This window comes from Nuphar pumila, chromosome 15 (assembly GCF_984573655.1).
Source record: "Nuphar pumila chromosome 15, dmNupPumi1.hap1.1, whole genome shotgun sequence".
Taxonomy (NCBI): Eukaryota; Viridiplantae; Streptophyta; class Magnoliopsida; order Nymphaeales; family Nymphaeaceae; genus Nuphar; species Nuphar pumila.
The window spans coordinates 29,360,021-29,375,730 of record NC_143263.1 but is presented as its reverse complement, the minus strand read 5'-3'; the positions used below and the strand labels follow the sequence as shown (position 1 = coordinate 29,375,730).

The window sequence follows — 15,710 nt, the reverse complement described above, 5'->3', positions numbered from 1 at the left end:
TTCAATCACCATCATTCACGGTTAAAAGCAATGGATCCACCAAAAGTGTTGGAGAACAATTTGTGGTGATTGAAGTGATTGACAAGTGTGATTTCAAAACACAAAAAAATAAAAAAAAATTGTGTTTTATTTATTTATTTTAGTCGAGCTGGGGTTAGACCAAACCCCTACCAATTCAATATATTTTTTATAAGTGGGTGCCAATCAAGGAACGGTCTTTTCCATGAATGGTTTATCACAGCAGATTATATGTTCTCCCCCGAAGAGAGCATTTAGCTACATCTTGTGTTCAGGGGTCCCAATGAGCACCACGTATTTAAGCATGTGCATCTCGTATCCCCATGTTTGTCAGCATTAATTAGTGTTGGAGTTTGATGCGATTGCAAAGACTTAAGTACCCTCTCCTCCATTGGTGCCAAAAAAAATGAAGATTCTAGAAAAGGAGTGGTTGTAAAGATTTAAGTGCCCCGAAGATGATTATTTAAGACCCAGTCTCTGCACTGCAGGATTATCCGAGAAAGAAATCTCCTCTGGAGGAGGCCATGAACATCAACCCTCTCACTCTCTCTCTCCCTTCTCTTTCTGCTTCTGTGCATATCCAGCAGAAGATCCTACATTGCTCCATCAAGCACCGACTGACCTGCACATTGACTGTTGTGGAGCTTGATTCAGAATTTTTGCCCTTACAGGAGGAGGGTTTGGGGGCTCCTCCCAACGTGGATAGCATCATTCAACTTGATGAGTTGTGGAGCCTGATTCAGAGTTTTTGCCCTTACATGAGGAGGGTTTGGGGGCTCCTCCCAGCGTGGGTAGCATCGTTCAACTTGATGAGTTGTGGAGCCTGATTCATAGTTTTTGCCCTTACAGGAGGGGGTTTGGGGGCTCCTCCCAGTGTGGGTAGCATCATTCAACTTGATGAGTTGCGGAGCCTGATTCATAGTTTTTGCCCTTACAGGAGGAGGGTTTGGGGGCTCCTCCCAACATGGATAGCATCATTCAACTTGATGAGTTGTAGAGCCTGATTGAGAGTTTTTGCCCTTATAGGAGGGGGGTTTGGGGGCTCCTCCCATCGTGGGTAGCATCGTTCAACTTGATGAGTTGTGGAGCCTGATTCATAGTTTTTGCCCTTACAGGAGGGGGTTTGGGGGCTCCTCCCAGTGTGGGTAGCATTGTTCAACTTGATGAGTTGTGGAGCCTGATTCATAGTTTTTGCCCTTACAGGAGAGGGTTTAGGGGCTCCTCCCAACGTGGGTAGCATCATTCAACTTGATGAGTTATGAAGCCTGATTTAGAGTTTTTGCCCTTACAAGAGGGGGGTCTGGGGGCTCCCCCTTGGCGCGGGTCCCGCTGCGCGGTAAACGGGCGGGGGTCTAGGGGGTCGCTCCGGGTGGGGGGCAGCGCCCCCCGGACCAAATTTTTTTGGGGCCTTGTATAATTTTTTTATTTTATTTCCCTCTTTTAACTATCGAAAAAGAGCAAATCATGTTTTGTTTAATCGTGGGGCTCATGTTTCCTTTGGTTGTTTCTTGCTCGAGGTTTTCGTAACACCCCTTCCCACGATTTTTCTATTTTTCTTTTTCTGTTTCTTTCCCATGATTTTTTTAATGACTCGCCTACATCGATTTTTAGTGATATCGGGTCTCCAACGAGCCCCACAGCGATTTATAGTATTGTTTGGTCTTCCAACAGCAATTTCTAGTATTGTCAGGCCTTCCTACAACAATTTGTAGTATTTTTGGGTCTCCAACGAGCCCACAATGATTTATAGTGTTATTCAGCCTTCCAATAGCGATTTGTAGTATTGTCGGGCTTTCCTACAGCGATTTGTAGTATTTTCGGGTCTTCAACGAGCCCCACAGCGATTTATAGTGTTATCCAGCCTTTCAACAGCGATTTGTAGTGTCTTCTGCAAATCACTATAGCGATTTATAGTGTTTTGGGGTCTCCAACGAGCCCCACAGCGATTTATAGCAGGTAGCAATTTACAACGATTTGCTTACTGAATAACACTACAAATCGCTATAGTGATTTGTGGAAGACACTACAAATCGCTATAGTGAGATCCAACAACACTATAAATCGTTGTGGGGCTCAATGAAGACCCAAAGACACTACAAATCGCTATAGTGATTTGCGGAAGACACTACAAGTCGCTGTTGAAAGACCGAATAATACTAAAAATCGTTGTGGGGCTTGTTGGAGACCCGAAAACACTATAAATCGTTGTAGGAAGGCCCGACAATACTACAAATCGTTGTTGGAAGGCCGGATAATACTATAAATCGATGTGGGGCTTGTTGGAGACCCCCGCTCGCTGACCGCGCAATGGGACTCGCGTTGGGGGGGAGCCCCCAGACCCCTCTCCTGTAAGGGCAAAAACTCTAAATCAGGCTCCACAACTCATCAAGTTGAATGATGTTACCCACGCTGGGAGGAGCCCCCAAACCCGCTCCTGTAAGGGCAAAAACTATGAATCAGGCTCCACAACTCATCAAGTTGAACGATGCTACAGTCAGTGTACAGGTTAGTCGGTGTTTGATGGAGCAATGTAGGATCATCTGCTGGATGTGTACAGAAGTAGAAAGAGAATGGAGAAAGAGTGAGAGGGTTGATGTTCATGGCCTTCTCCAGGGGGAACTCTTTGTCTCCCTTGATTTCTTCTCTAGAGAGAGAGAGAGAGGGTTTTACAGTGTTTTACAGAGAAGGAAGAAGAAGAAGATGACGATGAAAAGTTCAAACAGACATTTTTGATGGCTCAGGTTCGTTTCGCCGGATGACCATCGGATCGTTGGCTCACCATCGTTTCGCCGGATCACCATCGGATCCTCGGCTAAGGTTCGTTTCGCTGTGTAGACTTTGAAGAGTCAACATCATCCTCGACTTTCTGGATAAAGGACATGTTTGTTCTTTTTTTGAACCGTTTGTTTTCCTTTTTTGAATGAAGGACATTTTTGTCATTTTCTCAAACCATTGTTTTATGGCAAGAATAGCAAGAAAGGGTACTTAAGTCTTTGCAACCACACCAGACTCCAATGTTGAGTGATGTCAATATACACGGGAATACGAGCCCCATGTGCTTATATACATGGTGTTTTTTGGGACCCCCGAACACAGACGTGGGATTCAGTGAATCATCGGGGGCGAACATACACCACCTTCTTATGGTTTATACTAGCACCCTATTCGAAAAATTCTTTTTACAATAGTAGAATCTAACTTGTAACCTCTAAATCTTCTTCGGGGGTCATAGAAGCAACAAAAGAATGTTGAGTCCATGTACCCTACCTGCCAAAACTAGCACAATACCACTCTCCCTATCTCCAAAATTACCTTCCCTACAATGCACACTACTCACCATCCTCTATCTTTCCGGGGCTGACCCATCCATGGGGAGGAGGGTCCCAATCCTGTAGATATCATCATCTCGTTCCCTCAATGTTTTAAAGTTCTCATTACCTGTTCACCACCCCAAAAAATGTCTTTTGTCAAATCATGTATCTATTCTCGATTGGTGACAGCGCGAAGGTTGGTAATATTTGAGAGGGTTGTGTATGTTCTCCCCCGATGATGCACTGAATCCCACATCTCGTATCCGGGGTCTGAATGAGCACCATGTATGTAAGCACATGGGGCTCGTATTCTCGTGTATGTCGATATCTGAGTCTGATGCAGTTGCAAAGACTTAAGTACCCTTTCTTGCTATTCTTTCCATGAAACGATGGTTCAAGAAAATAAAAAAAATGTCTTTCATTCAAAAAAAAGAAAACAACGGTTCAATAAAAGGATAAAAATGTCCTCCATTCAGAAAGTCGAGGATGATGTTGACTCTTCAAAGTCTAAACAGCGAAACGAACCTGAAGTGCTCTCTCTTTCTTTTCTGTTTGAACTTTTCATCATCATTTTCTTCTTCTTTCTTCTCTGTAAAACACTATAAAAACCCCTCTCTCTCTAGAGAAGAAATTAACGGAGGCAAAGAGTCGGCGATCCAATGGTGATCGTCATCCTCTTTCTGCTAGTAGTGGTCGAAATGCGCTGCTCTCATCCAACGAGCAACTGACTGCAATAGCTCCTCCTCCGCCTTCGAGGAATACCTACAACTAAATCTTCCTTCAGTACACCTACAACGAATACAGCCTCTGGCTTCCCCATCATGAACCTCAAGACTGCCATCGGGATGGCTGGCGATTATAGCCTGATCACGGCAAAGTTTGTGTTCAAGAGAGCGGTGTTCGGCATCGTGATTTACGAAAATTGCATCATGCCAAAAAAATGGCAAATCACAAAATCGAGTAACGATTTATGAAAATCGCATAGAGAAAAAAAATAAATGGCAAATCGCTATGCGATTTTCGTAAATCGCTATATCGAGTAGCGATTTACGAAAATCATGTAGCAAAAAAAATGGCAAATCGCTAAATCGAGTAATGATTTATAAAAACCGCGTAGCGAAAAAATGGCGAATCGCTAAATCGAGTAGCGATTTACAAAAATCGCATAGCAAAAAAAAAAGCAGAAAAATAGTAGGAAAGGGTGTTACGAAAACCTCGAGCAAGAAACAACTGAAGGAAACATATGAGTACCACAATCAAACAAAACACTTTATTGCTCTTTTTCGATAGTTACAAGAGAGAAAGAAAAAAAAAATTATACAAGGCCCAAAAAATTTTTTTGCTCTGGGGCGCGCTGCCCCACAGAAACCCCCTGTTAGGGTCAGTCCCCCCTGGACCCCCGCCCGCTAAAACCGAGTCTCAAACATAAGCTCAAGAAAAAATTTGGTCCTGGAACCCCCCGCCAGGGACGGGTCCCCCGGAACCCATGCCGGGGGGAGCCCCCAAAACCCCCTCCTGTAAGGGCAAAAACTCTAAATCATGCTCCACAACTCATCAAGTTAATTCATGTTACAGTCAGTGTGCAGGTCAATCGGTGCTTGATGGAGCAGTGTAGGATCGTCTGCTGGATGTGCACAGAATCAGAAAGAGAAGGGAGAGAGAGAGGGTTGATGTTCATGGCCTTCTCCAAGGGGGATTCCTTTCTCAGATAATCCTGCAGTGCAGGGACTGGGTCTTAAATAACCATCTTCGGGGTACTTAAGTCTTTGCAACCACTGCTTTTTTAGAATCATCATTTTTTTGGCACCAATGGAGGAAATGGTACTTAAGTCTTTGCAACCACATCGGACTCCAACACTAAGTGATGCTAACAAACATGGGGATACGAGCTGCACATGCTTACATACGTGGCGCTCATTGGGACACCCGAACATGAGATGTAGCTAACCGCCATCTTGGGGGGGGGGGTGCACATTTAACCTGCTTCGGTAATATTTTGTATTTTGTCAAATCACTCGATCCGGCCTCTTTTAGGGTGCGTTTACTCTTTATAATAACCCACAAAAAGTTGGTTTTTTAGTTGATTCGCTTTGCCAAAACAGCATCGCTAGCAGTGGTCAATAGGGACCAAAAAATGGCATGATAATGGTACGTTTTATTGACTAAAAGATCTTGTTTTCCTGCTCCATCGCCTTCACCACCGGGTGCAGACTCGCCTCCACCGCGGGATGTATACACTCCACCACCACCGTCGCAACCAGGCTCACCTTATAAACCAGGATATTTACAAGGTACATTCATACTTCTCTTGACTTTTTTGATGTGGTGTACAGCTAGCGAGTCTCCAATATTAAGTTTACGTGGTGGATCTTCAGTCTCATTATCTCAGTATCAATTAGTTTACCAGGTCGAGCAGAAGACGAATAATTGTACAAAAGTTAGTTTACCCACCTCGCAAATTTCGTGAGCTGTTTTGCTATGAAGTTAGAGTTTGTACCGATACTTACCAAAAACAAAAGGTGATAAACTTTCACATATGGATGTGATCTAGGATATTTCAAAGTTTAAAAATCAATGGCCCAACGTCTTTGTAAATATTTAAATCACATTTTTCATAAAAGATACATGATCCGACAGTCAATTCCTAGCAAATGATCCACACAATGCATATGGTGGATTGGATTTGCAAAAAATCATAGAAAATGCCTAGTTCATACTCTCGTTCACATATTTCCAGTAAACATATTCTAGGGACCCCAACACACACACATATATATTATATAATGGCAGAGTCCAGACCTAAGTTTTCAGCCATAAAACATTAGTAAGCTACTTTATGCTCTTAAATCATCCCAAGGTGGGGTGTTAGGCAAAATCGCCCCCCACCCCCTTGGTTGGCTTAGTTGGTTTCATTCCAACTAAGTCTAACCAACTAGTTACTTTTAACATAATGATGTTTTATTTGAAAGTTCCCATTTGTGTTGTTATTACTTATAGAAACCTCAAATTATCAAATTTTCATATTGGGTCTTCTAATTGGATCCGACTCCAATTGGATCCGATCTAAATCCAAACTCACTTGATTTATTCAAATCTTAGCACTAGGCTTTATAAATCATAATTTTGCTTAATGCATCTAAGTACTAAATTTTTATCAAGTATTAATTCACTACTATAGAAATTTTCTGATTTTTTCTCTGTTAGCAAATTGTTATTATTATTATTATTATTTATTTTCTTCTTAGTTATTAATCAAATCAGTGATTGTCACACTACTTAGAAAAACTTCAAAACTTACATGTTCATCATACTTACATACTAAATTGAATAGGTGAAATGATTTTTTTCTCAAATTAAACACAGAGAGTGATTTAAATGTCTAAAATTTTGTGGGTCTTACGGAACTAGAAATATGTTATTTTCAATACTTTTTTTTGCAAATCCAACCATGTGGATATGATTGGCATGGTGAATTTTCTAGGAATCAACCATTGGATCTTGTATTTTCAATAAAAAATATAATTTTTGAATGCTTTAGTATTTACGAAGATTGTGAACCATTGATTTTAAAGCTTTAAAAAATCTCATTTATGTATCAAAATTGCATGATTCAAGAGTGGGATCTTATAAAACCAAACATGTAGGTTACATCCGCATGGTTAAATTCAAGAGAAAAGAAAAAAAATCATGAAAATGATGGCTCATACATTAGTTCTCATATTTTCAATTCTCATATTTTAGTGATTATATATATATATATATATATATAGTAATGTGCTGATTCTGCCCACTTTCTGGTTCTGTTCCCTTTAAAATCGTATTTTTTTGGTATTTTTCACATTTTACACTATATATGTGATATGTAGGTTTTGTTTAGTGGGATCTGGCTTTTGGATCACCAGAATCTGAATTGTATACATATTTTTCTAATGATCCAAAATCAATGTCTATGAAGGTAATAATTTTTTTTGGCTCATAAAAAACATATTTTTTGTCGAAAAAACATGATTTAAGAGTCAATTCTTACTAAATTGAGAATCCTAAATACATCTAATGGTTCAGATTTATCATAAAATGCCTAAAAATATAAGACATAATGGGGTAGAACAAAAAATGTGGCTTAATATATATATATATATATATATATATATATATATATATATATATATATATATATGTGAAAATGTGTAGGTGCGTGATCACTTTTGAACATGACCAGCATGCGGAGTGTCCATCACGTGCGTGAAGGGCACTCCGTGTGAGGTGTGTGAGGTTTCACCAAATAATGCCTTTAGCTGTGACAAAAGTCACTGCTAAAAGTTTCAATGCAGAAACACTTCCATTGGGCGCCCATACCTTTAGCGGCGTGTTTTTCGGCGGACCCTCGCACAAAGCATCTTTTGCGCATTGCACGAGTTTGCTCTGGTCACGTTCTAAAGTGATCATGCACTTGCGTGTGTATATATATATATATATATATATATGAAAGAGAGAGATAAAGACACACCTCCGCTTTTAACCGAAACTAGTTGTATGAGTTGGTTACACTATGACCGGTCTCTTAACAAAATACAATTTTTTTTATGTTTTGAAATCATGATTACCATTGATTATGCTAGCAGCCAAGCTCACCAAAGTGTTATGACATAATACTGATGGGTGAAAGGACAGAGCAAGTTATTTGACAAAAACAATTTACAATTTTTTAGTTTTTTGAATTCACCACCGTCCATCACTTCAATCACCATCATTCACGGTTAAAACAATGGAGCCACCAAAAGCAATTAGTGGTGATTGAAGTGATCGACAAGTGTGATTTCAAAACACAAAAAAATAAAAAAATTTGTAATTTATTTTATTTATTTTAGTCGGGCTGGGGTTAGACCGAACCCCTACCAATTCAATATATCTTTTATAAGTGGGTGCCAATCGAGGCACGGTCTTTTCCATGAATGGTTTATACTAGCACCCTACTCGAAAATTTCTTTTTACAATAGTAGAATCTAACTTGTAACCTCTAAATCTTCTTCGGGGTTTACAGAAGCAACGAAAGAATGTTGAGTCCATGTACCCTACCTGCCAAAACTAGCACAATACCGCTCTCCCTATATCCAAAATTACCTTCCCTATACTCACCATCCTCTATCTTTCCGGGGCTGACCCATCCATGGGGAGGAGGGTCCCAATCCTGTAGATATCGTCATCTCGTTCCCTCAATGTTTTAAAGTTCTCATTACCTGTTCACCACCCAAAAAAATGTCTTTTGTCAAATCATGTATATGCTCTCGATTGGTGACAGCACCAAGGTTTGGTAATATTTGAGAGGGTGGTGTACTGAATCCCACATCTCGTGTTAGGGGGTCCAAATGAAAGCACATGAGGCTCGTATTTTCATGTATATCGACATCACTTAGCATCAGAGTCTCTTGCGATTGCAAAGACTTAAGTACCCTTTCTTGTTATTCTTGCCATAAAACGATAGTTCAAGAAAATAACAAAAATGTCTTTCATTCAAAAAAAGAGAAACGGTTAAAAAAAGAATAAAAATGTTGTCTATTCAGAAAGTCGAGGATGATGTTGACTCTTTAAAGTCTAAACAACGAAACGAATCTAAAGCACTCTCTTTTTTTTTCTGTTTGAACTTTTCATCGTCATCTTCTTCTTTCTTCTTCGTAAAACATTGTAAAACCCCCTCTCTCTTTCTAGAGAAGAAATTAAGGAAGGCAAAGAGTCGGCGATCCGATAATGATCGTCATCCTCTTTCTGCTAGCAGTGGTCGGAATTCTGCTCTCGTCCAGTGGACAACCGACTGCGACAGCTCCTCCTCCGCCTTTGAGAGACACCTATAACAGAATCTTCCTCCAGTACACCTATAACGGAGTACAGCCTTCGGCTTCTCCATCATGAACCTCAAGACTGCCATCGGGATGGTTGGCGACTACAGCCTGATCACGATGAATATCGTGCTCAAGGGGGCGATGTTCAGCATCACGATTTACGAAAATCGCGTCGTGCCAAAAAAAAATGGCAAATCGCAAAATCAAGTAGCGATTTATGAAAATCGCATAGCAAAAAAAAATGGCAAATCGCTATGCGATTTTCGTAAATTGCTATATCGAGTAGCGATTTACGAAAATCACGTAGCGAAAAAATGACAAATCACTAAAGCTGGTAGCAATTTATGAAAATCGTGTAACAAAAAAAATGACAAATCGCTAAATCGAGTAGCGATTTACGAAAATCGCATAGCGAAAAACAAAAAGCAAAAAAAAATGTAAGAAACGGTGTTACGAAAACCTCGAGCAAGAAACAATCGAAGGAAACATATGAGTACCACGATCAAACAAAACACTTTATTGCTCTCTTTCGATAGTTATAAGAGAGAAAGAAAAAAAAATTATACAAGGCCCAAAAAAAATTTTGTTCTGGGGGGCGCGCCCCCCCTAGACCCCCGTCCGCTAAAATTGGGTCTCAAATATAAGCCCAAGAATAAATTTGGTCTGGGGGGCAATGCCCCCCCCCCCCCCCCCCCTCTAGACCCCCGCCCGCTGATCACGCAACAAGACCCACGCCGGGGGAAGCCCCCGGACTCCCCTCCTGTAAGGGCAAAAACTCTAAATCAAGGTACTTAAGTCTTTGCAACCACTCCTTTTCTAGAATCGTCATTTTTTTTGCACCAACAGAGGAAAGGGTACTTAAGTCTTTGCAACCGCATCGGACTCCAACGCTAAGTGATGCTGACAAACATGGGTATACGAGCTGCACATGCTTACATATGTGGCGCTCATTGGGACCCCCGAACACAAGATGTAGCTAACGGCTATCTTCGGGGGGTGCACATATAACCTGCTTCAGTAATATTTTGTATTTTGTAGAATCACTTGATCCGGCCTCTTTTAGGGTGCGTTTACTCTTTATAATATAACCCACAAAAAAGTTGGTTTTTTAGTTGATTCATTTGCCAAAACAGCATCACTAGCAGTGGTCAATAGGGACCAAAAAATAACATGATAATGGAACGTTTATTGACTAAAAGATCTTGTTTTCCAGCTCCATCGCCTTCACCACCGGGTGTAGACTCGCCACCACCGCCGGATGTATACACTCCACCACCACCGTCGCGACCAGGCTCACCTTATAAACCAGGATATTTACAAGGTACATTCATACTTCTCTTGACTTGTTTGATGTGGTGTACAGCTAGCGAGTCTCCAATATTAAGTTTACGTGGTGGATCTTCAGTCTCATATGTTTATCTGAGTATCAATTAGTTTACCAGGTCGAGCAGAAGACGAATAATTGTACAAAAGTTAGTTTACCTACCTCGCAAATTTCGTGAGCTGTTTTGCTATGAAGTTAGAGTTTGTACCGATACTTACCAAAAACAAAAGGTGATAAACTTTCACATATGGATGTGATCTAGGATATTTCAAAGTTTAAAAATCAATGGCCCAACGTCTTTGTAAATATTTAAATCACATTTTTCATAAAAGATATACATGATCCGACAGTCAATTCCTACCAAATGATCCACACAGAATGCATATGGTGGATTGGATTTGCAAAAAATCATAGAAAATGCCTAGTTCATACTCTCGTTCACATATTTCCAGTAAACATATATATTCTATGGACCCCACCACACACACACACACACACATATATATATATATATATAATGGCAGAGTCCAGACCTAAGTTTTCAGCCATAAAACAATATACGTATCTCAGAATAAAGTTTAAGTGGACCATTATTTTTCTCTTGGAACTTGGAGAAATTGAACGAAAATGATAAAAAATTGACAGGGTTTCTCAACCTTGACTGTGGACTCCAAGTGGGTTCAAACTACACCAGCGAGACAGGCCTAGTTTACACTTCGGATGACGGGTACACGGACAATGGGGTGAGCAAACAGGTCGATTCTAGCATTGCCAACAGCGTCCCAAGGATGTACCAGACAGTCAGAGCCTTCCCGGATAGCAAGAGGAATTGCTATGATCTATCACCCATGAATGAGGGGAGCAAGTACCTGGTCCGTGCCTCTTTCATGTATGGCAACTACGATGGTTTGAGCTCACCACCAAGTTTTGACATCTATTTTGGTGTGGACTTGTGGGATAGTGTAAAGCTGGACAATGAGTCCCATATTTTTTGGACTGAGGTGACTGGTGTAGCTCGTTCAACGGCCGTAAGCGTCTGCCTTGTGAAAACAGCTAATGGAATACCTTTCATTTCTGGGCTGGAGGTTCGACGTATCGAGGGAATCTTCTCACCTGCCAACCTTTCCCTCTCTGTTGTGACGATCATGAGAATAGATGTTGGAGCATCCACCGTGACAAGGTGAGCAACTTATTCCTGTGATAAAAGATGAGCTTCTTACCACCGAGGTGGTATCCCATGTATTAAGCGGGATCCTGTGTCACGCTGAAGGCCCAGGATCGAATCCCTCTGCCATATGGGGGGTGTCTGAAAGTGTATGTTATAAAGCAATTCAAGGGAGCAAAAACATTACCCATGACCACCAATAGCAGGGTTACTGTGCTGTTGCCAATGGGGTCGGCTTAAGATATAAGTTGAAGGATGTCATGAGTTCAATACCCAAGAGGGGCATCCTTTGCCCTATTGCAAAAGCAGCAGGTTTCATGTGCAAACAATAGGTTTGTGGTATTAGGTGCAAAGGTGATAAGAATAGAAGCTGGTACAGTTGGGCTCTCACTACAGTTCTTCTAATGTGGACCTTCGATCCATCTTATGATATCCGTTTCATTCTATCATCTTGGAGGGTAAGGGGGTGGCTGAGGGGTTTTAACTGTCTGAGGGCGAGCCTAACTGCAGAGCAACAATCTCGCTGTGGACCTTGCCAGCTGAACCGGGGTTTTCCCTTGATAAAAAGAAGAGGGTAGAGCGGGAGAGTCAAATTAATTAATTATAGCCGATAACAATAAGTAACAAGATGTCACCCAAGCACTCAAAAGAACAGCTGAAAGCATCATGAAGAAAATGCAATAGAAAACAAGAGCTCACACTCTATCCTACACTAAACTCAGCAAAAAAAATTCATACTTAATATTTTAATATACAAACTATATTTATTAAGTGATATGTACAAATTAAAGGGTTAAACTCAGACATTAACATACTAATATATCCATAAAATTAATAAAAATAGAACTATTAAAATATAATCCGTGCTAACGCTGGTAATGTGTCCTTGAGACATTGGTCAGAACAAGCCGGAAAACAGGAAGAACAGACTTAAAGAAAATGTAGTTGTAGCCAAAGAGCAACAAAATTAACTTACAGCTCCAACTTTCTGGGCAAGCTAGACCTCCAATCCTTGATGTCACTATGGTTCTCTCGATAAGGGAAATCCGTTTGAGCTGCAGGTACCCAGATGATCGATTTGATCGCATATGGACACCAGATGATGATGCATACGGGATCCCACTCAACACAACTCAGAAAGTAAAGGAAGAGACAAGATTGCGATTTGGATTGCCTTCCCGTGTAATGCAGACTGCCGTCTACAAGCTCCTCAATCCACCCGATCGCATAGACATCACTTGGCCTACTGATCCCAATGCCAGTTACTATATCTTCTTGGCATTTGCAGAGCTGTTACAGTACCCCAAAAACGAAAACAGAAGCATCATTATAATGAAAAACGGAGAGGAATGGGGTGATTCTTTTATTCTTGACTACCACAGTAGCTTTGTGGTGTACTCACCGGAGCCCATGACCCAAGGGCATTTTTTGATGTCGCTACAGCCAGCCGACAATACCACATATGGTCCTATGCTAAACGCATTCGAGGTTTACAAAGCTGTTAGTGCTTCGGCATCTTCCACCTTTCGCCAAGATGGTGTGTGGCTTGAAACTTATTTGCTATGCTTTCTTTTCTTCTTATATAGCAATCTGTCACATGGATACGGCTGCAGATACGAGGATTCAGCCATTTTTGTCAAGTTTCCAATATGACTTGTATATAAACTTATAAAGGGATACGGAGCGGCAATCAAAACAGAGTATCCGTTTGACATAGATGGCAATAGAAGCTAAATATAGATCTATCACTAATATATACAATCTCTTTTTTGCACTTGATTTGCAGTCGAAGCGATGGTGGCAATAAAAAAGTATTATCAACTGAAGAAGAGAAACTGGAGAGGTGATCCATGCCTTCCACAGAATTCCTTTTGGGATGGATTGACTTGCAACTATGATAATGCCTCGGCACCAAGAATAATTACTCTGTGGGTGGCATTCCGCTCTATACTTTCTCCTCAATAGAATTCTTTTTTTTTTCCTGTCTTTTCTTATTCTTTTTTTTGGTAGTTCATGATTTATAATAATCAGTAGCTCATTCCATGCACCCATTCCTTAGGGATCTTTCTAATTGGGGACTAGACGGCTACATTACAGATTTCATAGCAAATTTGACATCGATCAAATCACTGTAAGCATAACACACCATGAAATGGTGATTTTCTACTTGGTTTGTTTTGTAACTAATTCCATTCTCATGTTCACATTTCAGGAATTTGTCAGGCAATAACTTGAAGGGTTCAATACCTGGTTCTCTAGAGAATCTAAAAGATCTATCTGTACTGTAAGCATAATTCTAGTTTTTACTTTTTTTCTCTTTTTTTATTTTTGTTAAGGTAATCAACTTTATTTGGTGGTACAAAAACTTGACATACCCGGGTGACAAGTCATCAGTACAGAGATAACCAATGTCAAAATCAGGTAACTACATAACCAACAACTGCAAACCGCAGCATGAACTTTTTAAAGCCCTCATAAGCCACCTAACCAGGTATTTGGAGCCCTCATGGGCAAGTTTCATTTGTAATTGAACAAGAAAAGAAGTGCAGAAAACTGAGCAGAAGCATGTAACTGCATAAACTATAATCCCCAGTATAACAGGGGCTTTTTCCCAGTTCTTGATACTTTTTCTTGCATTGTCAGTCCTTCCACCATTGATACTAGCAGCTTGTTACGATGAAATTCAACGGATTACTTACAGAACCTGCACAGCTGATAATGGCCACTATTGTCTGACCTCTGTCCAATACTTTTATTGTTGTAACATCAAAATGGCCGCACTACCGACTCCCCCAACACAAAATTTACTTGCTGCTTTGGCATACAAAGGACTCACTGCTCATCTAACTTGTCCTCCACTACCAGCCTGCACCCAATGCCAATTCTTCAGCCTTGCCTGCCATAACATCTCCACAAACGAGTACTCTTAACTGTTGGTAACTTGGTATTCAACTCATCTCTGCCAAATCTTCTGCCACCCAGCCATGAGACATCTCGACCTGCCCATTTAACTCCAATCCATATTTTCAATTCGCCTGCTGTAAGCTATATTGAATTGCATCAACATGTTTTATACTTATTGTCAGGTTAATTTTAATGCACTGTAGTGTAGAATAGTTGGTTCGAATGTGTTGCATGGAAAATTGGAGGTAATCACATTTAAAATTTTATGTGGAAGTCTAGTTTTGAAATAAATACCTTGAAAGCAACGGGGAACTTACAAAAATCATGGGCTGAATGCAGAGATTTGTCGAGCAACTATTTGGCTGGACCAGTTCCAAATGCTTTGCAAGAGAAACAAAGCAAAGGATTGCTAGTATTGAGGTTTGCTGAACTCCCTTGACCATGTATAGTTTGTATTTTTCAGCAAGAAGCATCCTACAAAGTATTTTAATTCGATACAACACTACAAGAAAAATGCTAATTAGCGACGGAAATTTGCGACGAATTTTTTTCGTCGCAAATTTGCGATGGATTAGCTATAAAAAATTATCCATCGCTAACATTCGAATGATTTGTGGAATTAGCGACGAAAAAATTCTGTCATGAATCCGTCACTAATTAGCGACGGATTCGCGATGAAAAAACTTTCATCGCTAATCTATCTCAAATTAGCGACAAAAGTAGCGATAGATCAGTTCTTTCGCTAACTAGAGACCAGAAATTTGTGATGGACGTTATCCATCTGCTAAACAGTTTAGTGATGGATAGCGTCTGTCGCTAATCCACAGTTTTCTTGTAGTGCAAGGACTAAACCAAATATCTACCACTATTTGATATAGGTTTGGTATCCAAAAGGGAAGCAAGAAGAGTCACCGTTGGATCTGGGTCGTGCCTACCACCATTGCAATAGTTCTCCTCCTGATATGCATTCTGGCAATCACAATCAAGTTGAAGACCAAAAAGCCACCAGGTGCGCCCATGCTAAGCTACAGCCTTAGGATGTTCTTGGATGCATCAATTGGTTCAAAGAAGTTTTCAAACATCAAATGGCCAAACATGGAACTAGTGCTTGCATGCTGGTGTTGCATACCTTTGCGGAAACAAAAAAAAAA

The 15,710-nt window shown here is 40.5% G+C and overlaps 1 protein-coding gene across 1 annotated transcript in view; it reads left to right on the top strand.

Moving 5' to 3' along the window:
• LOC149814970 (putative LRR receptor-like serine/threonine-protein kinase At4g29180) overlaps positions 1–15,710 on the top strand; it is a 59,544-nt gene extending 43,834 nt beyond the window's left edge. The window contains exons 6-7 of the mRNA XM_089990453.1: positions 11,136–11,670; positions 12,717–15,710. Of these exons, the coding sequence (XP_089846579.1) occupies positions 11,136–11,670; positions 12,717–13,308 (1,127 nt within the window). The 3' untranslated portion in view covers positions 13,309–15,710. The remainder of the gene's footprint in view (positions 1–11,135; positions 11,671–12,716) is intronic.